The sequence below is a fragment of the Tyto alba genome, unplaced genomic scaffold, assembly GCF_018691265.1.
Source record: "Tyto alba isolate M040663 unplaced genomic scaffold, T.alba_DEE_v4.0 Super-Scaffold_23, whole genome shotgun sequence".
Lineage (NCBI taxonomy): Eukaryota > Metazoa > Chordata > Aves > Strigiformes > Tytonidae > Tyto > Tyto alba.
Window position 1 is genome coordinate 27,610,112 of NW_024881297.1, and position 26,103 is coordinate 27,636,214.

General features: G+C 61.8%; 1 protein-coding gene across 7 annotated transcripts in view; it reads right to left on the bottom strand.

The window, feature by feature from the left end:
* Window positions 1-1,325: 1,325 nt before the first annotated feature.
* LRP1 (LDL receptor related protein 1) overlaps window positions 1,326-26,103 on the bottom strand; it is an 89,190-nt gene continuing 64,412 nt past the window's right edge. For 2 of the 7 annotated variants that reach the window (XM_042796430.1, XM_042796428.1), the window contains 48 exons: window positions 24,963-25,152; window positions 24,344-24,548; window positions 23,923-24,115; window positions 23,353-23,478; window positions 23,130-23,258; window positions 22,564-22,683; window positions 21,751-21,864; window positions 21,127-21,276; window positions 20,708-20,830; window positions 20,053-20,169; window positions 19,682-19,810; window positions 19,103-19,225; window positions 18,521-18,661; window positions 18,247-18,434; window positions 17,793-17,976; window positions 17,485-17,570; window positions 16,994-17,113; window positions 16,447-16,634; window positions 15,987-16,192; window positions 15,560-15,748; window positions 15,214-15,362; window positions 14,627-14,720; window positions 14,073-14,189; window positions 13,844-13,963; window positions 13,192-13,314; window positions 12,682-12,807; window positions 12,301-12,417; window positions 10,327-10,433; window positions 9,983-10,115; window positions 9,594-9,713; window positions 8,928-9,050; window positions 8,511-8,654; window positions 8,280-8,414; window positions 7,908-8,027; window positions 7,338-7,609; window positions 7,067-7,245; window positions 6,683-6,789; window positions 6,343-6,459; window positions 5,800-5,976; window positions 5,301-5,441; window positions 4,891-5,064; window positions 4,636-4,797; window positions 4,183-4,357; window positions 3,729-3,833; window positions 3,448-3,512; window positions 3,109-3,196; window positions 2,796-2,940; window positions 1,326-2,432 (listed from right to left, as the gene is read on the bottom strand). In XM_042796430.1, coding sequence (XP_042652364.1) covers window positions 2,292-2,432; window positions 2,796-2,940; window positions 3,109-3,196; window positions 3,448-3,512; window positions 3,729-3,833; window positions 4,183-4,357; window positions 4,636-4,797; window positions 4,891-5,064; window positions 5,301-5,441; window positions 5,800-5,976; window positions 6,343-6,459; window positions 6,683-6,789; window positions 7,067-7,245; window positions 7,338-7,609; window positions 7,908-8,027; window positions 8,280-8,414; window positions 8,511-8,654; window positions 8,928-9,050; window positions 9,594-9,713; window positions 9,983-10,115; window positions 10,327-10,433; window positions 12,301-12,417; window positions 12,682-12,807; window positions 13,192-13,314; window positions 13,844-13,963; window positions 14,073-14,189; window positions 14,627-14,720; window positions 15,214-15,362; window positions 15,560-15,748; window positions 15,987-16,192; window positions 16,447-16,634; window positions 16,994-17,113; window positions 17,485-17,570; window positions 17,793-17,976; window positions 18,247-18,434; window positions 18,521-18,661; window positions 19,103-19,225; window positions 19,682-19,810; window positions 20,053-20,169; window positions 20,708-20,830; window positions 21,127-21,276; window positions 21,751-21,864; window positions 22,564-22,683; window positions 23,130-23,258; window positions 23,353-23,478; window positions 23,923-24,115; window positions 24,344-24,548; window positions 24,963-25,152 — 6,797 coding nt within the window. In that variant the 3' untranslated portion in view covers window positions 1,326-2,291. Of the gene's footprint in view, window positions 2,433-2,795; window positions 2,941-3,108; window positions 3,197-3,447; window positions 3,513-3,728; window positions 3,834-4,182; window positions 4,358-4,635; window positions 4,798-4,890; window positions 5,065-5,300; window positions 5,442-5,799; window positions 5,977-6,342; window positions 6,460-6,682; window positions 6,790-7,066; window positions 7,246-7,337; window positions 7,610-7,907; window positions 8,028-8,279; window positions 8,415-8,510; window positions 8,655-8,927; window positions 9,051-9,593; window positions 9,714-9,982; window positions 10,116-10,326; window positions 10,436-12,300; window positions 12,418-12,681; window positions 12,808-13,191; window positions 13,315-13,843; window positions 13,964-14,072; window positions 14,190-14,626; window positions 14,721-15,213; window positions 15,363-15,559; window positions 15,749-15,986; window positions 16,193-16,446; window positions 16,635-16,993; window positions 17,114-17,484; window positions 17,571-17,792; window positions 17,977-18,246; window positions 18,435-18,520; window positions 18,662-19,102; window positions 19,226-19,681; window positions 19,811-20,052; window positions 20,170-20,695; window positions 20,831-21,126; window positions 21,277-21,750; window positions 21,865-22,563; window positions 22,684-23,129; window positions 23,259-23,352; window positions 23,479-23,922; window positions 24,116-24,343; window positions 24,549-24,962; window positions 25,153-26,103 lie in introns of those variants that run through there. The other 5 variants (XM_042796429.1, XM_042796427.1, XM_042796431.1 and 2 more) reach the window with 4 other exon arrangements.

Consider the following 26,103-nt stretch of genomic DNA (forward strand, 5'->3'; position numbering starts at 1 on the left):
GTGCCCGGGGCTGGTGCTCAGTGCCCGGTGCTCAGTGCCCGGTCAGTGCCCGGGGCTGGTGCTCAGTGCCCTGTCAGTGCCCGGTGCCCGGGGCTGGTGCTCAGTGCCCGGTGCTCAGTGCTCACTCAGTGCCCGGTGCCCGGGGCTGGTGCTCAGTGCCCGGTGCTCAGTGCCCAGTCAGTGCCCAGTGCCTGGGGCTGGTGCTCAGTGCCTGGTGCTCAGTGCCCGGTCAGTGCCCGGGGCTGGTGCTCAGTGCCTGGTGCTCAGTGCCCGGTCAGTGCCCGGGGCTGGTGCTCAGTGCCCGGTGCTCAGTGCCCGGTCAGTGTCCGGGGCTGGTGCTCAGTGCCCGGTGCTCAGTGCCCGGTCAGTGCCCGGTGCCCAGGGCTGGTGCTCAGTGCCCGGTGCTCAGTGCTCGCTCAGTGCCCGGTGCCCGGGGCTGGTGCTCAGTGCCCGGTGCTCAGTGCCCGGTCAGTGCCCGGGGCTGGTGCTCAGTGCCCTGTCAGTGCCCGGTGCCCGGGGCTGGTGCTCAGTGCCCGGTGCTCAGTGCTCACTCAGTGCCCGGTGCCCGGGGCTGGTGCTCAGTGCCCGGTGCTCAGTGCCCGGTGCCCGGGGCTGGTGCTCAGTGCCCAGTGCTCAGTGCCTGGTCAGTGCCCGGTGCCCAGTGCTCAGTGCCCGGTGCTCAGTGCCCAGTCAGTGCCCGGTGCCCGGGGCTGGTGCTCAGTGCCCGGTGCTCAGTGCCTGGTCAGTGCCTGGTGCCCAGTGCTCAGTGCCCCGGCCGGTGCTCAGTGCCGTGGGGTGTTTCTGCTCCCCACAGTAGAAGGGAAGGAGCCGGCGTCGAGGCCGCAGCAGGTCGGGGCCCCAGGGTGCTCCGCGGTGAGCCCCGAGAGGTGCCCACGGCAGCGGGGAGCCGTCATGCACACGTGTGCACGCACCCGCGTCACCCTGAGCGGCACACGCACCAGCGAGCACCCAGGTGGCACGACACAGCGCTCCCTTCCACCCACGCTCCCTGCCCACGGTCCCGCGTGAAAAACACCGTGACCTGCCCCCCCATGACCCCAGGGCAACGCAACGGCACAGGAGGCCCCAGTGGCATCCTCCTGCCTTATACCACCCGTCTGTGACACCCCTGCTCCCCGGGCTGGGACGGGTGCCACTGGGCTTTGAGGGCATCAGGGCCGTGACACCCAGTGACTGGGGGGCCCAGCTGGCACCAGTGTCTGGGCTCCCCCCCGCGCCCCCCTCCCGCAGCTTCCCAGCATGTGCCTTCCCACCAACCAGCAGCCTGTGCTTCAGTTTTTAAAAATTTTATTTATAACAATATCTGTTTTGTTTAGTTGTAAAGTAATCCAGCAAAAATTATTAAAACATTTCCCCCCAATAAAAGGATGGGGTCGCCCCCCGCCCTCCCCCCACATGCGTTTATTTATTTCTACTATAAAAGCTAGGTCATTTCCATGTTTTTGTGGTTTTTTTTTTGTTTTGTTTTGTTTTTTCCTGTTAAAAAATGTGCATGTTGGAGAGCGGGCACGGTGCAGGCGACAAGCCAGAGCGAGGGGCCGCGGGGCCGGGCCCGCCGGGGATGGGGACCCTCTGCACCGTAGCGGGGCTGGGGGCAGCGGTGGGGGCCTTCGTCCCTGTCCCCTGTAACAGTCGGGCAGAGGCGAGGATGGTGGGGAGGGAGGAAGGGGAACGGCGGAGGAAAATGTGGGGAGGGGAATGGGCGGCTGGGGGAGGTTTGCAGAGGCCAAGCTGCAGAAGGGGGGACCCAGGGAGCAGCAGATTGGGGGGGTGGAAGGAAACAGGGCCCCCAGAGAGGGGAGCTGCAGGGGCCAGGGGGATGGAGCTGAGAGCTGGGGAGCGTGTGGCCCCCGCTCTGCCTCCCTCCTGCCTGCGCCGCTGCTGCCTGCACCCCACGTCACCGTAACCCTGCGCCTCCCGTCAGCCCCGGCTGCAGCGGCCCCAGCGAATTCGTCCTGGCACACTGACCGTGGTGCCATCCCTGCTCCGAAACACTGGCTTGTCCCATGGGTGCGAGGGGGAGGGAGGGGGGGCCCAATGTAAAGAGATTTAAAATAAACCAAAGCCGGATCTGGCAATGAGAGGCACTGAGGCCTGGAACCGGGGAATATACAGGTAATAATACTGCTCACATAGAAAAGTAATAATCCTTCATTTGTACATTTATACAGTGGCTCTTGGCTCCCCCGGCCCCCGCCCGCCTCCTGCAATGGGTGTCTGTGCCAGGCCCGGGCGCCGCAGCCCTGCGGCCCTTCGCCCCCGTCCTGCCCCTATGCCAGGGGGTCCGCCAGGTCGTCGTCCGCCCCCCGCGACAGCAGCTCCCGCTTCTCGTCCGTGCTAGCCAGCGAGTTGCGGCTGTTGTGGGCGCCCATGTACAGCGTGGCGTAGACGGGGTTGGTGAAGTTGGTGGGCTGCAGAGAAGGGGGGAGCAGGTGGGAGGGGGCACGGGTACCTGCCTCCCCAGAGGAGTGGTCCCCAGAAGCGTCCCTTGCCCTGGGGTGCTTCGGCAAGAGCCCAAACCAGCCACAACCTCCCCCGTTACGGTACCGACCCCGCTGCTGCTGCCGTCCCACCCCACAGCCCCCGACCTCAAAGCCTTTGCGACCCCTTGGAGCCCCCCAGCCTCCTCTGCAGAGAGAGCAGCCTCAGGGAGCCCTGGCATGGCGTAGCAATGTGCCCCCCTCCTCAGCACGTGCCCCCCTCGCATCCCCTGCTTCGGGCTGGACCCTGTGCAGCCAACGGCCCCTCTGTGCTGCTGCGGCCCCGCTCCTCACCTTGTCAGGGTCCAGGGCGAAGTCTGCATCCAGCAGCTCCCCCACATCATCGTCGGGCTCCCCCTCATACATTTTGTAGGTGGGGTTCCCAATCTCCACATTCATGGCACCATTCGTCATCCGCTGGTGCTGGAAGCCCTTGGCACTGGGGAGGGTGTGAGATGGAAGGTCAGTAGCAGCAACATGAGACCCCCCACCCCACCCGTGGTCCTGCTTGTTTGTCCTGCACAATAAAGGCTTTCAAGCCCTGCAAGGAGGGTTTCCATCCTGTCTGGGTAATGCTCCCTCCTGGCCCCCAACAGCCTGGACTCACCCTTTAATCCTCCACTTGTACCAGACAAAAGCCACCACAGTGAGGAGGATGAGCAGCAGCAGGATGGGGATGACAATGGAAGCGGTTCCTGCAGGAGGAGAGTCACAGGTATAGTCAGAACGTGCATGGGGGCTGGCACCTGCACACCCCGAGCAGCAGTGGGTCCAGCAGCCTGGGCTGGCCCTGCCCCACGGGAAAGGACCTGCCCCCTCTCCACCAGTGGCATGGGGGCACTGTGCAACCCTGGCTTCACAGGCAAAGGTGTCCCCCCCGCCCCCTTGCTTTGGTGTTGGGCCCTGTGGTGTCCCCCCCCCCAGGGAAGGCCTGCCCCATACGTACGGTTGCTCTGCTGCTCACTGACGATGAAATCTTCACAGCGTGTCCCCGTCATCCCCACCGGGCACCTGAGAGCGCAGGGAGAGCACTGGGGTTAGCAGGGGCAGGACAGCATGCGGGGAGCGGGGAGGGAGAGGTGGGGCACAGACCTGGGGGTCGGGGGGGGGGGGGACACAGACAGGTTGGGGTCTGTCAGTCACGAGCTCCTTGTGCTTGAGGGGGGCAAGTAGCCCACCTGTAGCCCCCCCGCCCCCACTGCCCTCCCAGCCCCCAGTTCTGCTTACAGGCACTCGGGCAGCTGCGTCTTGTCACTGATGGAGCAGGTACCACCATGCAGGCAGTAATTGTCGCAGGTCAGGCAGCTGGGCGCTATCTTGCCATCTGGGCAGCTGCGGGGCAGAGGATCAGGCACCTGTGTACCCCCAGCCTTCCCCGGCCACCCCCCAGCACCCCGGACTCTGCTTCCTGGAGGCTGTTAGCTCATCCTGACAGCTGTGCTGCACCGACAGCTGCTGAGACATCAGGATGGGCTTGGGGAGAGACACCTTCACCACCTCCTCCCGGGGCCCCGAGGTCTCCCAGGTTTCTTAGCTGCCCTGAATTACTGACCCAGCATCTCTCAGCCATGGCTAATCCCCAACCATCTGGCCACAGGGACAGTTTTTTTTTTTTTTTTCTCTCGTCCTTGTGCCCACCAACCCTTCTTCTTCCCTCGAGTTTGATGTTCCCAGCACCTACATGCAGGAGACTTCTCCGCTCTGCTTGTTGATGCTGCACTTGCCCTCCTGGCACCGGGAGCATTTGTTGTCCTGGCACTGGGTGCCCTCGAACTGCGGAGGGCAGCGGCACTGCTTGGTGCCGCTGGCCGTCATCTGGCAGACGCCCTCGTTCTCACAGTAGTCGAAGCACTGCCCTGCAGGGGATGGTGGGGTCAGGGTGGGCAGCCCCACGTTGGCCCCTCGGACCGCCGGCCCCTCCAGAAGGCTGCTTGTGGCCACAATCCCCCACAGAGCACCACACCACCCTGGGTCTCCAGAGAGCACCCCCCAAATGAGGGGTGCCTGGCAGTCCGACTGCTCAGGCACCATCCCCAGAAGTCCCCAAAGAGCGTCTCGTTTAAGAGGGGGACCCGGCAGTCCGCCTGCCAGGCGCTGTCCCCAGCCACCCTCGCCACGGGCAGGCGGCACTCACGGTACTGGCAGCGGTCCCCGATGAAGGTGGGCAGGCAGCGGCAGTTGGGCTGGTTGCCCTGGTTGACGGTGCAGCTGCCGTTGTTCAGGCAGTAGTCGGTGCACACTTGCTGGTTGCACCGGGGCCCTGTGAAGCCGGTGGGGCAGCGGCAGGTCGGCATGCCTGAGAACGAGAGCCAACAGCATGCTCCCCATCCATCCATCTGTCCGCCCAGGGCCAGCCCCGACCCCCGGGGCTCGTCCCCAGCAGCCTCACCCGACGGGGAGGCGGCGCACGTGCCCCCGTTCCGGCAGTAGTCCCAGCACTGGTCGATCTGGCACTTCTCCCCGTTGTAGCGCGGTTGGCAGCGGCACTTCGCCTGCTTGCGGGCGTTGAGGAAGCAGCTGCCGCCGTTCAGGCACACCAGGTCGCAGGTGTCGGTGGTGGGCACTGGGAGGGAGGGATGGAGGTGAGCGGGGACCCTGCTGCACGGGATTCCCCTCCTCCTCCTCCTCCACCTCCACCTCCACCTCCACCTCCTCCTCCTCCTCCTCCTCCTCCTCCTCCTCCTCCTCCTCCTCCTCCTCCTCCTCCTCCTCCTCCTCCTCCTCCTCCTCCTCCACCTCCTCCTCCTCCTCCTCCACCTCCTCCTCCTCCTCCTCCTCCTCCTCCTCCGGACCACCTACCGACGGGGGAGACGGTGGGCGAGGGAATGACGACGCAGGTGCCGTTGTCCAGGCGTTTGCCATTGGGGCAGGTGCAGACGGGGCCGCTGGGGCTGAGCAGGCAGAGCCACTCGCACTTCTTGCGGTCACAAGGGTTGGTCACTGCCGAGAGGGGAGGGGATGACACAGGGTGACCCGCAGCCCTCCCGGCAAACGACTTCTCCCCAACAGCTTTAGGACATCCCCCATGGCCCCTCATCCCGTGATGCTCTGGGGACGCCAGCTGACAGCCCGCCCTTGCAGCCGGCCTCCTCCAACCCACCCGCACCCCCCCCCCCCCCAACACCCCCTGCTCTGCCCATCCAGATGTCCCCCACTTTGGGCAGGGAAGCTGGGTGGCTGAGGCCCCTCTTGGCCCAAGCACTCCCCTCACCCTCCGGCACCCTGCATCAGGGATCAGGCCCTGGGCACCTCCCTCCCACCCCAGGAGCAGGGTGGGGGTCCCAGGCCGGGCACACACCCTCTGGTTGCTTGTACTGGTGGTAGAGCACGACATCAGTGGCATGGTTGAGGCCAGATGTCAGGTTGGTGACAGCCTTGTGCCCAAACTTGTGGATCTTGAAGATGCGGTTGTTGATGTAGGTGACACCATAGATGTAGTCCTCAAAGATGTCGATGCTGAAAGGATGGCTCAGCCCTGGGGAAGAGAAGAGGGAACATGTGCAGGAAGAGGTTGGCATAGCTGGCTGCTCACTGCCTTGGGCAAGGCTGATCAGGGATTTTGGATGGATTTGAGGCTAGGGCCTCCTACCCTGTATGAGTGCCTACCAGTGCCAGCAGGCTCTGGTCCTGCTGTGGAGCATTTAGTGAGGGAAACCAACGCCCGCTGCCATATGCTGAGCATCCCTGGCTCAGTGCTGGGGTCTGCCCTGCAGCACGACCCAGGCCAGGGGCCCTGGGGACCCGGGGGGCTGGGCTGTGCCAGGACCCCACCCCAGGGACATCCTTCCTGGGCAGGTCCCTCTCCTCCCTGGTGCGCCGCCAGGTCTCAGGTGCCACTTACCCTTCTTGTTGTCAATGGCCACGACGGGGTCGGTGCCGTTGAGCCGGATGCTGCCAATGACAGAGAGCTTGGCGTCGGCCCAGTACAGCCGCTCGTTGTGGTAGTCCACAGCCAGGCCTGAGAGGGCACACAGTCCCTGGTGAGGTACAGCCCCCCAGCCCACCCTGAGCCCCTCCTGACCAAGTGACCAGCAGATCAGGCCCCCCATTGCCCCTACACACTCCTGCCAGAGCATTCGGAGCTCCCAGGCTGAGCAACACCTACATGAGCAGGTTATACGTTCCTCCTGTCAAGGCTTTCGCCACCCCTCGTGCCCCTCCTGGTACCCATCTTTGTTCACCTGTTGGCCACTGGATGTTGTCCTGCACCAGGGTCTCGCGCAGTGTCCCGTCCATAGCGGCCGTCTCAATCTTGGGGTGATTGCCCCAGTCTGACCAGTACATAGTCCTGTGAAGGACACAGGCAGGTCACTCCCAGGAGGGAAGCAAGGAGGGGAAGAGCAGGACAGTCCAACATCCCACTGGTGGAGAAACCCTCCCATTTTCTCCCCACAGCATCCTAGAGTCACTGACGTGACCCCAGCTGATTCCAAGGTGCAGCAACTTGAGCTGACATGGAGAGTGATGCTGGGGCACGGGGAGCTTCCACCAGAGTGGCTTGCTGGTGAGAGGAGCTGGGGTGAGGGCTGGGCAGAGGGAAGGGAGAAAGGGCTTGAGTCTCTCACCCCCTGAGCGGGTCGACTACGATGGCATGGGGCTCATCGATCATGCCCGAGATCAGCGTCTTACGATTCTCGCCCTTCATCTGCGCCACCTCAATGACATCCCGCCCCGAGTCCGTCCAGTAGATGTTCCCAGCAACCCAGTCGATGGCAATTCCCCGTGGCATCTTCAGCCCCGAGATCTGTGGAGGGCAGAAAGGGGGGTAGAGGTGAGGGCAGAGGATGCTGGCAGCCCAGCCTCGGTGCCTCCCGCCGTGCCCCTGACAGAGCTCACGTTCAGGTGGGTGACGCCACCGTCAATCTGGCGCCGGTTGCGGTTGGAGGCAGTGGAGGCACTGGAAGAGGCAGGCAGCTCCCGGTATGAGATCCTGCCTGTGTGCCAGTTGGTCCAGTAGATCTTGTTGCCCTTGACGTAGATGTCCATGGCATCGATGCGCACGTTCTCGTCACCCTGGAAGGCTGGCTCGTAGGCCGAGTTGGGGTTGAAGGGGTACATGCTCCGGATCTTGTTGTCATCCGCGATGTAGAGGATTTGGTGCTCGGAGCCTGGGGAGGAAGAGCTGTTGGTGTGGGCTGGGCCGGGAGCAGGGGGTCAGCCCATCTCCACAGTGGGGAAGGGACAGGGTTGCTGGGAGCTTGGCACCCCACTGGGGCTTGCTCTGATGGGGAAGGACAGACTGACGGCACCAGCAGAGCCTGGCACCTGCCCTCAGCAGTGCCAGGAGGAAGGGTGGGCAGAGGTGCAGGGAGAAGAGGAGGAGGAGCAGGGAGGGAAGAGTGGCTGGGTCCTGCAAGGCGGCACGGGCATGCACAGGATCTGTGTGGGCCCCCATTCCCTCCTGACCTTCTGCCTTGCACATGTTGTCCGTCTTCATGAAGTTCTTGGCGCAGCTGCAGACGTGGGAGCCCTTGGTGTTGTTGCACAGCTGGGAGCAGGTCCCAAAGCGCAGGCACTCGTTGATGTCTGGGCAGTGGGAGACGGGAGTCAAGGGGGGGAGACCAGGAGGGTGCCCCCATGCACACAGCCGGGCTCGGCCCCTCTCTGTTGCCTGGTCTGTGCTACCCAGGGCTCAGAGACCCCATGTTTGCGCCCCAAGGACACCATTTCTGATGCCCCAGCCACTCCACAGGTGTGAAAATACATCTTATTGGCAAAAACTAACTGTAAAACCGACGGCCCAACCCCGAGCCCTCCTCCAGCAGCAGCGGGAAGTACCTTGGCAGGAATTCTTGTCTGGAACCTTCTGGAAGCCTCTGCGGCACGTGCAGTACGTGGCGGACTGTGACTGAAAGCACTGGGCCTCATCTCCACACATGGTAGTGTTGGTCATGCAGTCGTATGACTTGTGGTCTGGAGTGGGACGCGCCGTCAGCACTCGTGCCTTCGCGGCTTCCCCAGTGACCACCCTCGGCCCCCCCCCGCCCGACACTCCAGCTCCCCACCCACCGTGGGAGCAGGACTCCTCATCGGAGCCATCTCCACAGTCATCAAAGAAGTTGCAGCGGAGGTTGGCGCTGATGCACTTCTTGTTCCCGCACAGGAACTCATTCTTGTCCTGGCTGCAGCTCTTGGGCTTGGCTGTGGGTGACTCTGCGGGAGCACGGGCAGTGCCTGTGATGCTCTGTGTCCCCCAGCACCCAGCCCTGCGGGAGCCTCAGGGTGCTAACGGTGCAAGAAGGGACCAGGCAGGGACCCAGGACGCCTGCACCCACCTCCCGGTTTTGGGAAGAAGGAGTGGGCAAAGCAAATCCCAACACCTGGGCTAAACCCAGGGCTCTGCGAGGACCAGCCTGAGAGCAGTGGCAACCCACTGCCCTGTCCAAGCCCGGGCGCAAAGCAGTGCCCACGAGCAGTCCCACTCACCGCAGTCCTTCTCATCTGTGTTGTCTCCACAGTTGTCAATGCCGTCGCACTGTCGACCGATCCACAGACATACCCGGTCGTTCTTGCAGCGGAACGGTCTGTTGGGGGGACACTGGAATTTCACTGCACCAGCAAACAGAAACAAACGGTGACGGTGAAAGGAGACGCCATAGCCAGGCTGTCACACTTGTCACGAGCTGCTGCTCAGCCTCTGCCCGCTCTCTGGGGAGGCCTGTCCCACGAGGGCGAGTGGGCTCCGGAGACTAAAGCAAAGAGACTGAAGCAAAGACAATTGCCCAGTTGCTGGCCCAGCTGCAGGAGGGTTAGCCCTCTTCTAACCCAGCCTCTTGCTCTCTCAGCCCCCGCTCCCCACTGCCAGCCCCATCCCCGGCTCAGCACCTCTACAACTCTGCTCTCTTGACTGGAGCCACCTCCTGCCCCCTTGGCCCCACTGACCGCCCCTGAGGGGACCCAGCTAGAGGGGATGCGTGGAACTGCCAGAGGTACCAACAGCTCCCCTGGGTACCTGCAGCGGTGCCCAAGCTCTGGGACCATCAGCCCTCCCCAGCGTGTGGGTGCTCGGGGCAGGCTGCTGCCTCTGCGGGCAGACGTGCGCCAGGCAGGGGCCTTGCCAGGACCGGGGAGAGGCAATGAGGAGTCACTCACAGCACTCCTCGGGGTTTTCATCCGAGTTATCCCCGCAGTCATCCTCCCCATCGCACTTCCAGGCCAGGGGCTTGCACAGCGTGTTGTTGCACTGGAACTCGTCCAGGGGGCACGTGCGAACTGCGACAGCACAGGGCAGGAGGAGACATGTTAGCCAGTGCTGCCTGGCTGACAAAACGCCGGTTTGGGCTGCAATTCCAATTTCCAGCATAGCTGGAGGCCCTCCAGGGCTTGGGTATGTGTCTGTGCATGCCCTGGGGCTGGGCAGAACACTGCTGACACACACACAGGGGAGCGCTCCCACCCACAACCGGGACACAGGAGACACGAGGGCACAGGGTGGGGGGAAAAAGACCAGCCCCAAGGGAGCCATGCAGTGCTGCCGTTACCCCCAGTGCCGCAGTTCTCCTCGTCGGTGCCGTCCATGCAGTCAGCATCGGCGTCACAGCGCCAGCGCATGGGGATGCAGTGACCATTCTTGCACTGGAACTGGTCGAACTCGCAGCGTGGCGTGCAGTCTTTCTGCAGGGGAAGGGCGAGGGATAGCGGTCAAGCAGGGACAGCCCCAGCCATGGCAGCCTCCTGTTTTGTGGCTGCACCCAGGACCAGGCTCTCAGCCCCTGCTTGGTGGGGGAGACCACTGGCAGAGGCAAACGGGGTGGGACGTGTCCCCACTCCCACACGTGGGCAGGGCAAAGGTGCTGGCAGGGAGCCCTTGCCCGCGGCACCGTACCTCATCAGAGCCATCCGCACAGTCGTGGTCCCCATCACACTTCCACCTGCCAGCGATGCAGCGGCCGTTGGCACACGAGAACTCGCTCTCTGAGCAGGGCCGGGGAGCTGGGGACAGAGAACACAGCGTCCCCCTGAGCGAGGGCTGCAGGCAGGGCTGCAAGGGCAGAAGGGCTCCCTGGCCAACAGCTTGGGGGGCACAGGCTGACACAGACACACATCCAGTGGCACTGGGGACAGGGTGGGGTGCAAGCAGAGCTGGGGGAACTGCCAGAGAGAGGCACGGCTGATACCACCTCCCAGCCCCCTTCCCATCCCACTCCAGGGCTCCCAGCTCCCTGCGGGGAAACGGGCTTTTCAGGGCATACTGTGGCCATAGAGACTCGCTGCTGGCAGCTTCCTGGCTGCACGTGTCCCCCGAGTCATCCTCCACTGCAGGCAGCACGAGCCCCGCAGCTCCCTGCTGCCCATGTCTGCTGCCCGCTGGCGGCTGCAGGCAGGAGGAAAGGCAGCAGCACCCTGGCGAGGTCTGGCAGAGCCTGCACACCCGTCCCCCCCTCGCAGGGCTTGGGGACAGACCCCTCCTCGCAGCTCACGGCACCTGGCTGGGCCAGCACCGGCACAGTCGGTGCCAAACCCGGCCGCAGGACAGCACGTGGCACAGCCTCCTGCCTGGGATGGCTCTCGGGACCCTTCCCCTCCCCACTGCCCCGGGGAGGCCGCAGGTGTAGGATGTGCCAGGGCAGGAGGGGGGTGTCCAGCTGGAGCAGGAAGGGTCAAGGTGGGGACAGAGTTTGGAGCCAAGTATGAGCCATGCACGGGCCTCAGTAGTGGAGGCAGCAGGGTTGGACCCTCCCCGACTGCAGCTCCAGTGGCGGGAGATGCTGATGCTCAGTAAATCCACTTGGGCTGTCCAGCCCTGACCCCTCTGCCCTCACCTAGAACTTACTGTCTTCATTCATTTTAGAGAGACTCTACATGGAATTAAAAGATTTTGGCAGGAACCTACCTCTGAGCGCCCCATAACGACAGTGTGAAAATGGAGAAAAACATAAGATGAAGTGAAATGGCACAAACTCAAAAACACGACGTGAAATTAACAGAAAAGAAAAAAAAGTTGCACCCTAGAGAGCTGCAGGGAGACAGAGGGACCCAGGGTGGGTGCTGCATGGTGGGAAGAAGGTCTGGCTCTGCCCGGGCCCCTGCAGCTGGCAGCAGACCTTGGTGCTGTCCTATGGGCAGCTTGGGCCCCTCTGGGGGGACAGGACTGGGCTCCTGACTGCAGCAGAGCCCCAAAAACTGTCTTGTCCACACAGATGGTCACAGTCCTCAGCTGCTCAGCAGGCTGGGTGCTGGCGCAGCTCTGCTAACAAGTGGTAACTCATTAAGGGGCAGAAACTTGATCATCTCCCACTGCTTTTTGGGACAAGTTGCCTTCCTGCACGCTGGTCCAGATCCAGGTTTGTGACCCGGGTTCAGGTGGTTCCACAGCTCCCCTCCCAAAGGCTCGGTGTGTCCCCACCACCATCCCAGGCCAAACTGCTTCAAAGGTGCCGCCTGCCAGGCTGGGGCCAAAGCACGGGGCGATGGTGTAAAGCAAAGCTGCTCCACCACGAGCGGGGCGAGGTGCCCGCAAGCCCCACAGGCGAGCATGGCCACGCAGAGCCCGTGTGCTGTCTGCCAGGGAGGGTGTTGGGATCACCTCCTCCCTTTTACCTGTCCCACCTGGGGCCTCTCCTCAGAACAGTCAGCAGCCGAGCCCCCCGGCTGGGGGACCAGGCTAGCCAGACCCCTGGAGTCAGGCTGTTCTGTCCAGGGGGAGAAGGCTGCTCCCCGGCCATCAGCCCCAGCCAGCCTGATGTTACCCCCACAGCGGGAGCACCAGCAGGCAGAGGGGCTGGGGCGACCTGAATCGCTCCCTTCTCCACTGCACAGCCGGCTCCTGGGATAGCAAAGGCTCAAAGGCAGCACGTACTGCAGCTCTCCTCATCCGAGTTGTCCCCGCAGTCGTTGTCGTAGTCGCACTGCCAGCGACCCGGCACGCAGCGGTTGTTCTTGCAGCGGAACTGGTAGGGCTCACAGGTGCGTTCGTCTGGGAAGGACGAGACAGGGACAGGCATCAGCATTGCCCTGCACAAGGGGAGGGGTGGGCAGGCAGCTAGCAGGGTGGGCAGCGCTGCTCTCTGCCAGCCTCCATCCGACCCAGCCTTACCCACATGGTTCGGAAAAAGAGCAGCTAGAACTTGCCCCAGCCCCAGGCCCAGCGGGGAGGTGGAGGGGACAGACTGACCCTCGGGGAAAGGAGGGGCATGAGATGCCCTCTGGGCTTGTCTCCCCAGCCCCAGCCCCTGCTCACCGCATTCCTCCTTGGGCTCGTCGGACCCATCCCCGCAGTCGTCCTCCCCATCGCACTTCCAGCGTGCTGGGATGCATCTGCCCGAGTCCTTGCACCGGAACTCATCCACACCACACGTCATTTGGGCTGGCGGGGAGAAACAAGATAACACGGATGTGGTTGCGGGGGGAGAGGTGGGGTTTGCATTGGCCAGGCACATTTCTTTCTCTGCAGGGCCGATGAACACTTTGTACCAGCAGCCTGGAGCTGATGGCAGCACCCCTGCTTGGAATGGGTGGGCAAAACCCCTCCCTTTCAAGCAGTTCTCTGGGGACAAGTCAGAGAGAGGAGTATCTCAGCGGGACAGATCCAAGAAGAGCCACCAACACCCACTGCCCGCAGCGCCTGCAGGGACTGAGCAGGGGCCCGCAAATCCCACAGGCAAAGACACACAGACGTGACTGGCTGCAGGGGAGCTCCCGGTTTCGGTGTGGCCAGACCCACCCCCGCATCCTCTTGCTGGCTTCTTACTGCAGTTGGCAGGTTCATCTGAGCCATCCACACAGTCGTTGTCCCGGTCGCACACCCAGACGCGGGGGATGCAGCGCTTGGTGATCGCACACTGGAACTGGTTGGGGGCACAGGTCACCTCCGCTGCAGGAGGGAGAAGCAGAGTCAGGAGAAGGAGCGGGGCAGGCAGGGGTCTGCCGGCCACCACCCCACAAAAAAAAAAAACCCAAAGAGCGGAGAGGCATGCAGGTGCTCTGGGCATCACAACCATCTGGCCATGTTTGGTGACCACGTGCACGGGAGGGGAGGGGAGCAGAGCCCTGTGGTGGCCCCAGAAGATCTGACCAGCTGCAGGGAGACAGGGCAGAAGCCACAAGATTGCTCAGCTGTGCAGTAGGCTCAGAAGCAAATCCATGGCAAATACTGAACTAGCCACTCTGAGGAATTTAAGGATTTTGCTTCCACTAGGAAACAGAAGTGTCTGTAGGGGCAGCAGGGTGATGCTGGACAGAGGCTCTACGCAGAGAAGATGTAAGGAGAAAGCCCCATGCCCAGGGGCAGGACCACCCAGAAACCAGCCTGCAGAGAAGCCAATACTCAAAGACATGGATCTGATGCACCCCTAACCATGCAGGCTCCCCATCCCTAACACACTTAGCAGCTCCCCACTTACGGCAGTCCTTCTCATCCTCGCCGTCACCACAGTTGTCCTGACCATTGCAGCGGAAGATGCCGGGGATGCAGCGGTTGGTGTTGGTGCATTTGAACTGGCTGGGCAGACAGACGTGGATATCTGGGAAGGGAGGCAGCACGGTCAAAAGCTGACATGATGCATCTCTGCTCTACTGGGATGCTGCAGCCCTGCTGGGGTTGAGGGTTGTGAGGGTGGGTGGAGCACCTACCACAGTTGGCTTCATCCGAGTTGTCCTGGCAGTCGTTGTCTCCATCACAGATGAAGGCTGGGTTGGTGCAGATCCCAGTGGAGCACTGGAACTGCCCTGGCCTGCATTTGAACTCAGCTGTGGGGTAAGACAGGGTGAAACGTTTGCTCTGGGGAACAAACCGTCCCCTCCCACTTTCCCCTCTGGGCTCCTCAGCAGGGTCTGAGCGACCAGCACCAAGTCTGGGGCCTGGTGCAGTGAAGGGGCAGCTCCGCCCCGCGAGCAGCAGCTGGCTGTTGTCATCCACAGGGCAAAACCCCACACAGGGACAGTGTGTTACCCCACTATTCTCTAAGTCCCGCTAATGGGTAACCCTCCTCTCCGCCGGAGCTGAGCAGGGAGCACTGGTGCTGTCCCAAAGCCAAAGCAGCAGCAGGATTTTGGGGGACCAGCTCCACAAGCAGCACCAGGCTGCTCCAGACAGCACACAGATGCTGTGGGGCTGGCAAGAGCCGGGCAGTGTGGCCGTGGCACTGGGACATGGTGGGCTGTGGTCAGCCCCACAGAGCACTCACGGCAGTCCTCTGGCTCGTCTGATCGGTCCCCACAGTCGTCCTCAGTGTCGCATTTCCACCAGAAAGGGATGCACTTGTCATTCTTGCAGACAAACTGCGATGGAGAGACGAGCTTTGAGGGTGGCTCAGAATGGGGAGGGAGGACCTCAGAAGGCTTTGTCCCCAGGGAACTCTGCCAAGGGCACTGATCTCCGTGCTGTCCCTCCCCAGGCACCCCCAGCACACTCTGCATCTTGACCTGGAGCAAAACCTTAACCTTGAGCCCACCCCACACAGCCTCTGGGGTTTGAGGGAGGGAGCGGGGCGGGTAGAAGGTCATTCCAGAGCCGGAGGGGTCTCTGCCTCCCCTGGGCACCCCCAAAATTACAGCAGTCTGTATGTGCTGGTAAGTGCCACAGGAGGGAGGTGTTGCCTGCGCCTGGGGCAGGCGTGCACACACCAGCACCCGGATGCCCAGCACGGGCACCAGCACGAGCAGAGGAGCTGGGACCTGGTGAAACCACAGCAAGAGGGACACGCACACGAGCACAAGCACACGCAGGCTGCAGCAGGGATATCCACGCAGGCAGATGCAGGTAGGATGTTACCTGGCTGGCTGTGCAGTTGGAGACGCAGGTTTTGCCATCACTGCCCAAGTAGAAGTTAGTGGGACAAGCACACTTGTGCCCCCCGCCCGGCGAGAGGAGGCAGAGGTTGCTGCAGCCGGCGTTGTTGGTCTTGCAGGGATGGTTGGGAACTAGGGAGAGCAAGGAGACAACCGCGAGTCAGACCAAGGCAGGGGACCCTCAGCGTGGCACGTGAACCCCCAGCTGTGAGACCCCCTTCTCACCCTGCACCCCCATCCTGCATGCCCTCCCCACCCTGGTGTCGTGCCCAGCCCCAACCTCCAGCACCAGGCCACCCCAGCCCCTCCGCCCCGGCCACGCAGCCCACCGTCAGGCTGGCGGTAGGGGTGGTAGATGTGGATGTCCATGGGCCGGTGCAGCGTGCTGATCAGCAGCGTCTTGTTGGCTCCCGTGGTCTTGTGGGCCCGGTTGATGGACTTGGTCTCCCAGTCGGTCCAGTAAATGAAATCCTCAAAGAGGGTGAGCGCAAAGATGTGCGGGATGTCCTGGCTCAGCACTGCAAGGGGGAGCGGGCGGCTCAGCGAAGGGCTGCCCCACGCCACCCCTCCCACGGCACAGCCTTCCTCCAGGGAACAAACCTCTTTCCAGCAAACCTCTTCCCCTGGTCAGAGGCACAGAGGAGCTGCCAGAGCTGGGGACCGTGCCCGGTAGCCCTGGCTCCAGCTCCAATGAACAATCCAAAGCCCACACCCCACAAAAGCCTGGCAGCACCCCAGGAGCCCCGGTGCCCTCACCCGTGTGGCGGTTGGAGCCATCCAGGCTGGCAAACTCGATGTAGTCCTCCCGTGCATCAGCCCAATAGATCCGGCTGTTGATGTAGTCGAGGGTGAGGCCATTGGGCCAGGTTATCTTGGTGTCAACGATGACGCTGCGGTTGGTGCCATCCATGCCGATCTTCCCGATCAGGGAGTGGTCCCCCCAGTCCGTCCAGTATAGGTAACTGGGGATGAAACAGAAGAGCAGAGGGAGGCTGAGCCTGGCCCAAGCAGTGGCCGCACTCTGCCCGTAGCGTGGCTAAACCAAGGCGCTTGGGCGTGTGGGTGAAGGGCAGGGAGAAGCAGCCAGGTGTCCTGGAGGTGAGGAGGAAAGGCCTCGTCCCATCTCCTGGCCTCCAGGAACTATGGCAAGATGGCCTAGGGACCACCAGCCCCCTCCCTGCGCAGAGGGGAAGGACCAGATCCCTCGGGCTCTCACCCATTCTGCACATCCACCACCAGTGCCCGGGGCTCACGCAGGCCCGAGTTCACCAGCACAGTGCGGTAGGCTCCGTTGAGCTTTGACACTTCGATGGTGTCCCGGCCTTTGTCGCACCAGTACAGGTTGCCTCCCACCCAGTCCACAGCCAGTCCATCGGGGTTGCTGAGGCCGGTACGGTGAAGAACCTGTTGGGAGAAAACAGAGATGTTGGGGCTTAACAGGGAGAGCCAGATACTGCCCTGGTCCCTCAGGGATGACATCCCCTTCCCTGGCACATCGCTCCTGCAGACGGTCCTGCCCAGCTCCCTTTCCTCACTCTTCTCTTTTCCCAACCCTCCTTGCCCAATGCTTTGGGGCAGTGTGGAGCCCACCTCTGATTGGGATGGTGCTGCAAAACATCCCCGTAGCAACCTGGGCTGATGCCCCGAGCCCAGTGATCACCAGGGCTTGTGCCCTCTTCCCCAGTGGCCCCGGTGCCAGTCTGGGCGGCTCCAGGCAGCCCCTCTCTGCAGGAGGTGGGTGAGGACCAGCTTCAGTCCCCCACCTGAACGTTGCTCCCATTGATGTGCATGCGGCGGATCATGCTGCCCTGTGTGGTGACATCTGTCCAGTAGATCATCTGCTCCCGATAGTCAAAATCCAGAGCCACCGCGTTGTTTAGCCCCTGGGAGGAAGGGAGAAGTGTTGAAATGGCCTCGCCTGCTAGCAGAGAGTCACAGGGGCTTTCCAAAGACCAGTGAACCCCCAGCCTCAATTCCCAGTCTCTGCAGCAGAGAAGTTAAAAGCACCTACGGACGACCGTTGTGCAGCCCCTACCTTATAAAGTTCTGCTACCAAAGAGCTACTATTTACACGGGACCTCCTGCATACTCACAGTGAGAGCTGTTGTTTATACAGGATCTACCAGCTGCCTGGGAAGCCAAGAGCCCAAGCTCCCAGGCTGGCAGGTCTTGTGCCCTGCAGGGCCCCTCTCCAACCCCAAACCCTCATCCACGTGGGGCTGGTGCCTCCTCCTGCTCCCAGCTCCCCCCGCACCTGCTTGAGCAGCGTGTAGTTGGAGCCATCCAGGTTGAGCTTCCTCAGGTAGTACCGGTTGGCAAAGATGAGGAAGGGCTCTTCGTCTGCACAGGGAAACCACGAGACATGTCAGGGATGTGCCGCCGGGACACGGGCAAATTCCCTATGGACCTGCCGCCCTCCTGCCCCACTGCTTCCCAGCTCTCCTTCATGAGTCAGGTGCAGCTACGTCGCCTTGCAGAGCACCGTGATCGACCCCAACACCAGCAGCACCCCATGGTCACCAGAAGAGCACCCCTGCCTCTGAGTCCACCCCTGCCTCTCACCTGTGACAGCTTTACAGCTGGTGGGGTTGTCAGGTTTGAGCTTGTAGCCTTCTATGCACAGACACTTGTAGCTCCCCAGAGTGTTGATGCACTTCTGGCTGCAGGGATAGGTGGTGGAGCACTCATCGATGTCAATGCAGGTTTTCCCATCGTCCTTCAGCCGGAACCCAGGACGGCATCTACACTGCAGGAAGCAACCCAGAGCTGTTAGACACACCCAGGGCCCACACGCTGGGACGTGACAGGCATCACGACGGGACAAGAGGGCTCAGGCACAGACAGCTTGCAGATGCAAGAGCAGCACACACAAGCACGGGCCAAAAGCACCCGTGTGTGCAACCCTTGCCCAGCTGGTGCAGGAGAGAAGCAAGCCTCACACTAAGAGTCTCTGCAGAGGAGGAAGGGAGCAGGAGAGCATTCCTCCAGCCGACCTTCCCAGGCTGCAGGCCCCTACCTTGTATCCGATCTTGAGGTCCTCGCACTCCTGGGAGCAGCCGCTCAGCTTCTTGTTGAGACACTCGTTGATGAAGCAGTTGAGCTCATCCGAGCCATCTGTGCAGTCGTTGTTGTTGTCGCAAAGCAGTGCCTCCGGGATGCACTTCCCGTTCTTGCAGAGGAAGAAGGAGTCGTTGCACTTGTTCTCTGCAGCGGGGCAGAGGGGGGAGTGGCGGTGGTCAGCGCGAGGCGGCCGGGCGGCCCCGCTCCCCGGCCGCGGCCCCCGCAGGTACCTGGGCTGGTGCAGCGTGGGTTCTTGGGCGCCTCGTCCGAGTGGTCGTGGCAGTCAAACTCGCCGTCGCACTCCCACTGCCTGTTGCTGAGGCAGCGGCCGTTGGCGCAGCGGAACTCGTGGGGGCCGCAGGTGGGGTATTCTGGGGGAGAGCAGAGGGCTCAGGCGGCACAGCCCACCGTCCCGAGCCGGCCGGGAGCACCGCGGCGGCTGGGCTGCGCAGAGCCGTGGCACGGATGCTCAAAGCGCCCTGCAGCCCGCCTGGGGACAGGGCTGCACCACAGGACCAAGGAGGTGGCAAACGCAGGTGGTTTTGCCTCTCTCCAAAACTGCTCTGTGCCGGGGCAGGCACCCTGCAGCAGGGGCGGGGGGCAGACAGCTCTGCTGTGGCTCTCGGGCACTGAACCCCTCCTGCTCCCTCTCCTGGTTCGCCCTCACCCCGTTCTCATGTCAAACCCCTTCCGGATGATGAAGACCTTCCCAGGGTCCCATCTCAAAGCCCAGGAGACCCAGCACGGCTGCCGAGGCCAATGCTTGAGGAGATACGGCCCTCGCTGTCCTCCCCAGTCCCATAGACACCCACCACACTCCGGGGACTCATCCGAGCCGTCGCCGCAGTCGTCATCGTGGTCGCAGACGAAGTGCTTGGGAATGCACTGGCGGTTTCCGCACATGAACTCCCGCTCATCGCACGTGTTGTTGTACACTGCAACGAGGCATCACTGTCAGCCCCCTGCCAGACCATGGGCTCTCCTGCCTGCCCCCCAAGCCCTTCGTCTTTGGGGCGCTGGGGACAAAATACAAGGCACAGCCCACTCCTTTGCCCCTAGCTTGAGCCCAGGCCTGTGCCTTGTCCTGTGGCTGTGAAAAACACCCGGGCAACGTGGTGCCTCTGGCTATTGCTCCACGGGATGATGCTCCTCCTCTCCTCGGAGTCAAGGAAAGGCACCCAAACGTCCCCTTGTCCAGGTTTGCTGTGACCACAGCACCGCAGTTTCCTCCTGCAAGCCTGGCAGGGAAGTGGCCAGGACAAGGCATCCCACCCGCTACCAACAGTGACCCCCTGGGAGTGGGGCTAGCCCCCCTGGCAGCTCTGCCTGCGCTACACTCTGCTCCTCTCCAGCCCCTGGCCCCACCACGCACCAGCCCTCTGGGGACTCACAGCAACCAGCAGCAAGGGTCTCATCAGCTCCATCTGCACAGTCCTTGTCTCCGTCACAGAGCCAGCGCTCCGGCACGCACACGTAGGTGCCGGGGCACTGGAAGGATCCTGTGCTGCAGGTGGTCAGCCCTGGGGAAGGGAGAAGCAGGAAGGCAGCCAGTCACCCCCCACTGCTGGAGAACTGGCACTGGGGCCACATGCCCCCACACCTCGGGGTCCCCAAGATACAGAACCCAGGGGAGCAGTGAGAATTGTGGCACAGCAAAGCAAGGGTGGGAGAAGGGATGGGCAGAGGCAGGAATACAGAAAGATGGAGCAGCAGCACAGGCAGGGATTGAGAGAGGTCAGAGCAGGGGCTGGAGAAGACTCACGGCAGCGGCTGTCCTCATCAGAACCATCCCCGCAGTCGTCTGCCCCGTCACACACCCAGAGCTTGGAGATGCAGCGGTGGTTGTTGCACTCAAATTGCACAGGGTAGCAGAACTTGTCTGGGAGAGAAGGAGAGGAGGGGGGTCAGAGCTAGGGCAATGCATCTGGAAGGACACGGCAGCAGACCACAGCCAGGCTGGGCCAGCTGAGCTCCAGGGCTGGAGCCCAGGGTGGTGCTGGGGCTGCTGCTCGCCCAGACCTGGCAGTGCCCACACGCCATGGCACTGCGGCTGTAGGGCTGGTGTGGGATTCCCCATTCTGAAGCTGGGGAGGTTCCCCAGTTCCTAAGCATTGTTTGGGGTTTGTTCAGGGAGGTTGGAACTAAAAACATAACTCAGGTGAGCCATAACTGGCCACCTTCAATGACCATGGACACTCATGCATGTGTGGAGCAAACAAACACACAAGGACATTTGCATTGGTCACAGTTGTTCAAGCTTGTGAAGTAAGGCCACAGAGGTGGAAGAATCTGGAGTCTGGTCCTTGGCAAAGGGATGTCAGAGAGAGGAAAGGGTCCTGCTTCCCCTCCAGCATGCTTTTGCTTGCCACCCCGTGCTATCACCCCGGAGTCCTTGCTCTCCCCACCCTGCCGCTCACTGCAGTGAGTCTCGTCTTCTCCGTTTTCGCAGTCGTCCTCTTTGTCACAGGTCCAAGTCATGGGGATGCACCTCCCGCTTGGGCAGGCGAAGTAATTGGCTGGACACTTGGGTTTCCTCCCGCCTGGTTTGTGAAGGAAATGTCAGTAAGGGTGGCGGCATGGGTACGTCCTGCTTCCTCCCAACCCAGAACTACCTGACTTTGAAGGATTCCTCCCCAAAAGCCCTCTGTGATCCCGCACTGATCGGCGCCCTGCAGCACACTCCATGCAGGAGCTTCACCGGCAAAGGACGATGGCCCCGGTGTGCAAACAAAGCATCCACCACCCGAAACACCCCAAACAGGAGCTCCCGGCCAGAGGGTTGGGGCAATGCCCCTGCTCTCCCCGGCCCGACCCCCTTTTCTCTCCCTGTTCTCACCTGGGCAGTTGCGCTCATCTGAGTAGTCTCCACAATCATTGGCCCCATCACACACCCAGCTTGGAGCATAGCACAGAGAGGTGTGTTCGCACTTCTGGAACGTGGTACCCTTCACCCCCAGCTTGAAATAGCTGCTGCAGTCGGTGGCAGCTGGAAGGAACCACACCAGGAGCCCCGGATGACGGGTGCTGCTCGCCGGTGGCACAGCCCTTCGGTGCCAGCTCCCACCGCGCAGCACAAGCCCTTGCCCTGCGGCTGACAGCCCCTCCCTCCCCAGAGCAGCACAGAGCTGACTCTGCCCCATATGTGCCTCGAGCTGCTGGGACCATGTTAAGCACTTCTGATGGGCTGTCGGGTGGCGAGTTGCCAAACATGGCATGGGGGGGCTGCAGTCACGGGCTGCTGGTCCCAGCCGGTGGGCTAACCTGGGCTGGCCACTGCTGACGGGATGGGAGCCAGGGCTCTTCTCCCTCCCTGATTCAGCACAATTCCCAAAGCCTGAAATGAGGTGCAGGGACCCGGCCCCCTGCCCACAGGTGCAGAGGGCAGGAGCATCTCCAAAGCTACAGCAAGGCAGAGCTGGGGAGGCAGCAGGGAACATGGGACAGCAGCTGGGGCACTCACTGCAGTTCATTTCATCTGAAGCATCCTCGCAATCGATGAACTGGTTACAGCGGCTCGAATTCCCAATGCAGCTCCCATCTCGGCAGCGAAACTCGGTAGCAGCACAGCTGGTTTCTGCAAGGGGGAAGCCCCCACAGTGGGTGAGTCTGGGCTGGAGGGACCCAGCGTGTACAGCCACCCCACGGCCCCCCACTCATGCTGTGGACATGCATGCATGCACACTACCCCACTGCCCAGCACAGCTACAGACCACCTGATTCTGCACTCCCAGCTCTGGTCCCCTCCCGGCTGAGACTCGGTGCCTCTCTGGCTCACACACTCTGCCTGGCAGCCTGAGCCCGTTTCCCGAGCTGGCCTGGATGGGCTCAGGGAAGAAGCTCCTGACCTTCCCCGTTAGGTTCTGAACCAAGCAGACAGGCTGCGGCAGCCCTGCAGCTCCAAAGGGATGCTGCCCTTGGGGATGCTTGCGTGCTCTTTTTTCAGGAGCATGGGAGCCATGGGGAGCAGCAACACTGCACCTCGCCACCACCTTGTGCTCCTCCTGGCTGTCAAACCACTGCTCTGGGGAGGCTCTGGGTACTAAACGACCATGCTCGGAATTCCTCCTCCCAGCTGTCAGGGAGTGAGCTTTACAAAGTCATCTGTGGCACAAGCAGCACAAGTAGGATTTAGACCTTGACTCTCCGTTAAGCCCCGGCTCTGCTCTGATCCTGTCAAGCTGAAGGTAACTCTCTGCCAAAGCACTCTGTCCCTGTCCCAGACAGCTGACTGAGCCCTGGCAAGGGCTGGCCGGGAGCCAGCCATGCTGCTTACTGTTGCACGGCACTTCGTCCGAGTTGTCCCCGCAGTCATCCACGCCATTGCACCAGTAGCGGCTGGCGATGCAGCGCCCATTCATGCAGTGAAGGTAACCCTTCTTGCACTTGCGGCTGCCTGCAAGGGAGGAGGAGGAGGAGGAGGTGAGTGCGAGGGGAGGGCCAGCACCCCCAGGCGTCTCAGCTCCTCAGGGACCCTTCATCAGGGGAAGAAACTACACAGACATGATTAGGAAATGGGCTCCCTTGTGCTGTGCTGGCAACATCACCTCTGTCCAGCCCAGAACCCGAGGGTTGGTGTTGCAGCCCCCACTGGGTCAGCTTAAGGTGTCCCACCCTCCAGTCTGCCCTCCAAAACTAGAAAATGTCTGGAGCCCTTAAAACCTGGCTGGGTTCATCTCTGGGAAGGCAAGAGGGACTGTGGGTGCTTGAGGGACACGAGAAGACACGCAGGAGTCCCGGCTCCCTTTGCCAAACAGAGCTGGCAGCTCGAGCAGGGTGCCTGCACGTGCCAAGGGGGTGCATGTGTGTGTTCGAGCAAAGCAGCAAGAGGAGGAACCTTACTGCAGTAGGACTGCTTCTCATCTGACTTGTCCTTGCAGTGGACCACGCCATCGCAGGTCCGGCTGAAGTCAATGCAGTCGCCGTTCCCACACTCGAACTCATCGTGCACATTGCAGGTGGAATTCAGGGCTGGGGAGGGCACGGGGAACGTCAGCTCTGCCAGGCTGAGACCGGCCTCTCCTCCTCCCCTGCCCATCCCCATCAGCTTCCACCTCCCCTCCACCTTTGCAGGTGAAATCCTCCTGCAAGACGCGCTCGCCACGGCAGGAGCAGTTGACGTGTCCTTTGGGCGTGAGCAGGCAGAGATCCTGACAGCCACCGTTGTTCACCCTGCACAGGGACAGCTCACCTAGGAGAAATGGAGAGCAGTCAACCAGGGACAGTCTCAGCAGTCCTTTCCCCTTGTCCTCCCTGATGGGGAGACAAAAAGTAGGGGTTCCTCCCTGGGCTCTTCAGATGGGGCTATGGGGGATCCATGGGGTTGGGGGCATCCAGTCTACCCACACCTTGCAAGGAGGATGCCCTGGGAAGAGCACAAATGGGGCAAATTCTCTCTCTCTAGCCTTCACAAGGTACAGAGACGGACAGGCCTTGGTGTGAGGGTCCCAAAGGGGCAATGACAGGCCAGGAAGGATGGTGGGATGGGTTCCTTCCCCTGGCCTGCAGACGGGGTGGAAGAGCAGTGCTGTCTGGCAGCGGGGCTGAGCTACCCGAGAGAGGGGGCAGAGGTAGGGGAGAGGGGGCCCATGGCGGTGAGGCTGTGGGTGACGGGTGGGCTGCGGCGTGTCCTTACAGCTGTCGGTGTCGTTGGCCACGGCAATGATGCCCATGGGCTGCTGCGGGATGTCAACACGCAGAAGCTTCATGTCAGTGCCCACATACTTGTTGGCTCGTTGAACAGCCCTGCGCACCCAGTCCGTCCAGAAGATGTAATCGCCGTAGACAGCCAGGCCAAAGGGATGCACGGGCTCCGATTTCAGGATCACCTGCCGGACATTGGCAAACTGTGAGCATGAGGGAACCCGGCTGTGGGACGCAGCCCCCAGCACCACCCCAAAACGCAGCGTGTCCCTGGGTGCCTGCCCCGGGGAAGGCCCGACCCCCGCCATGCCCCAGGAACAGCTCTGCTTTCCTCTAACAAGGTGCCAGCCCCAGTTTCAACAATCACTACTCTTCTCCCCAGTCTCTGCTGCTGGGGCCAGGTCTGGACTCACGTGGCGGTGGGAGCCATCATATTCACAGCGTTCAATTTTGTCCAGTGTGGCATCAGAGAAGTAGATCTTCTCGGCTTTGTGGTCAATGGCCAGCCCATTGGGTGTCCGTATGTCCTGGTCAATGATGATGAGGACGTTGGCACCAGAGAGGGTGGCGCGCATAATGCTGGGGTGCTGCTCGTTCCAGTTGGTCCAGAACATCAGGCTGGAAGGGGACAGACACGTGATGCCTTTGCAACCCCAGCTGCTCTCTGCCACGTACGTGTTGGCTCAGCCCACCCCTCTGCTGCTGTGGGGCTTCCAGAGACTTTGGGAAGATGGGACATTGTCCCCACACAAAAAGGGGTGGGAGGGGGATAAATGAGGCCACTGCAGCCAGCTGACAAACATGGTGCCCCATGGCACCAGCCGGCCGGAGAAGGGATGGGACGGGGTTTCTGTCTTTGCTTTGGGCTGTTGGTGGGGAGGGGGGGGCACAGGGCCTTTCCTCGCAGGGTCCAATACGCTCTGTACCAGGAACCAGTGCTTCCTCCCCAGTGGAAGGGTGGCTGCCTGGACGCTGGCCCTGGGACCGCATGGACCCCTGGGCGGGCTGGCCGGACCACCGATGGCCACTCACTTCTGGCACTCGTCCAGCACGAAGGCCCTGGGGTGATCGTCCCCCGACATGGTGATCACTGTCTCCCTCTCGAAAGCCCCCAGACGGCTCTGGTCCACAGTGTGGCGGGTGATGGTGGAGGTGGTGTAGCTTGTCCAGTACAGCGTGTCCCAGCCACGGTGGTACGCCAGCCCCTCCACTGAGCCCACGTCTGCAGGAGGGGAGGACAGGCAAGGGTCATGTCCAGCCCGTGATCCTGCAAGGCTGCTCGGCTCACTCTGCACAGCCAGTGCTGACTGTGACACTTGGACACGGCTTTGTCAGCAGCCTGAAGTTATTGCTTTTAATTACACCCCAAAAATAATCCCTCAGAGGCTCTGGCTGCTTGCTAACGCCGCGCCAATGTGGCAGCACCTGGGGGGACTCAGCAGGGCTGCACTGTGTCTGTGCTAATGGGTGAGCTGAGACCCCAGGAGACTGCAGGGGCCTCCTGGGCAGATCTCTGTTACCAACCAGGTAATGACACTTCCTTGAAGGAAGGCTGAGTGATGTTCACCTATGATGAAATGAGGACTTGAACTTGGATTTCAAGCACATGCTCTGATCATCTCCCCTGTGCTGGTTGGGCTCTGCTCTGGGTCCCCCTGTCCCTGCAGCAGTGGCACTGGGAAGGGAAGGGTCTCCCTCTGCCTGGGGAGAGCTGAGGCCCAGAGGCACAAAATGACAAGACGAAGACCCATGTCTGACCAGGGAGACCTTCTCTTCATCTCCCAGGACAGGAACTTGAACTGTACACCCATCCTTCCTCCCTTGTTAACAATCAGCAAAAGGTTTAATGAACTGGCTATGAGAGATGGGTCCTGCTCTCCTGATCTCAGTGGTAACAGCTATCCCAAGTGCCAAATGTAAATACACTCATTAGCAAGCACATCTATAGCCCTTGCTGGAGGCGCTCCCTAGTGATGCAGAGCAACAGACGTGGTCTTTTAGACTGCTGTAGGAGCCAATAAAACCAACCAAGTGCAAACCGAGGGCTGGAGCTGAAAACAGGGCCAGGCATGGCAAGGTTTGCTCATGCTCACTGGGTCTGTCTTGGAAGTCAAATGCAAACACAGAGCAGATCCAAAGTTTGCTGCAGTGCCTTGTTTCTAGAGCGATGCAT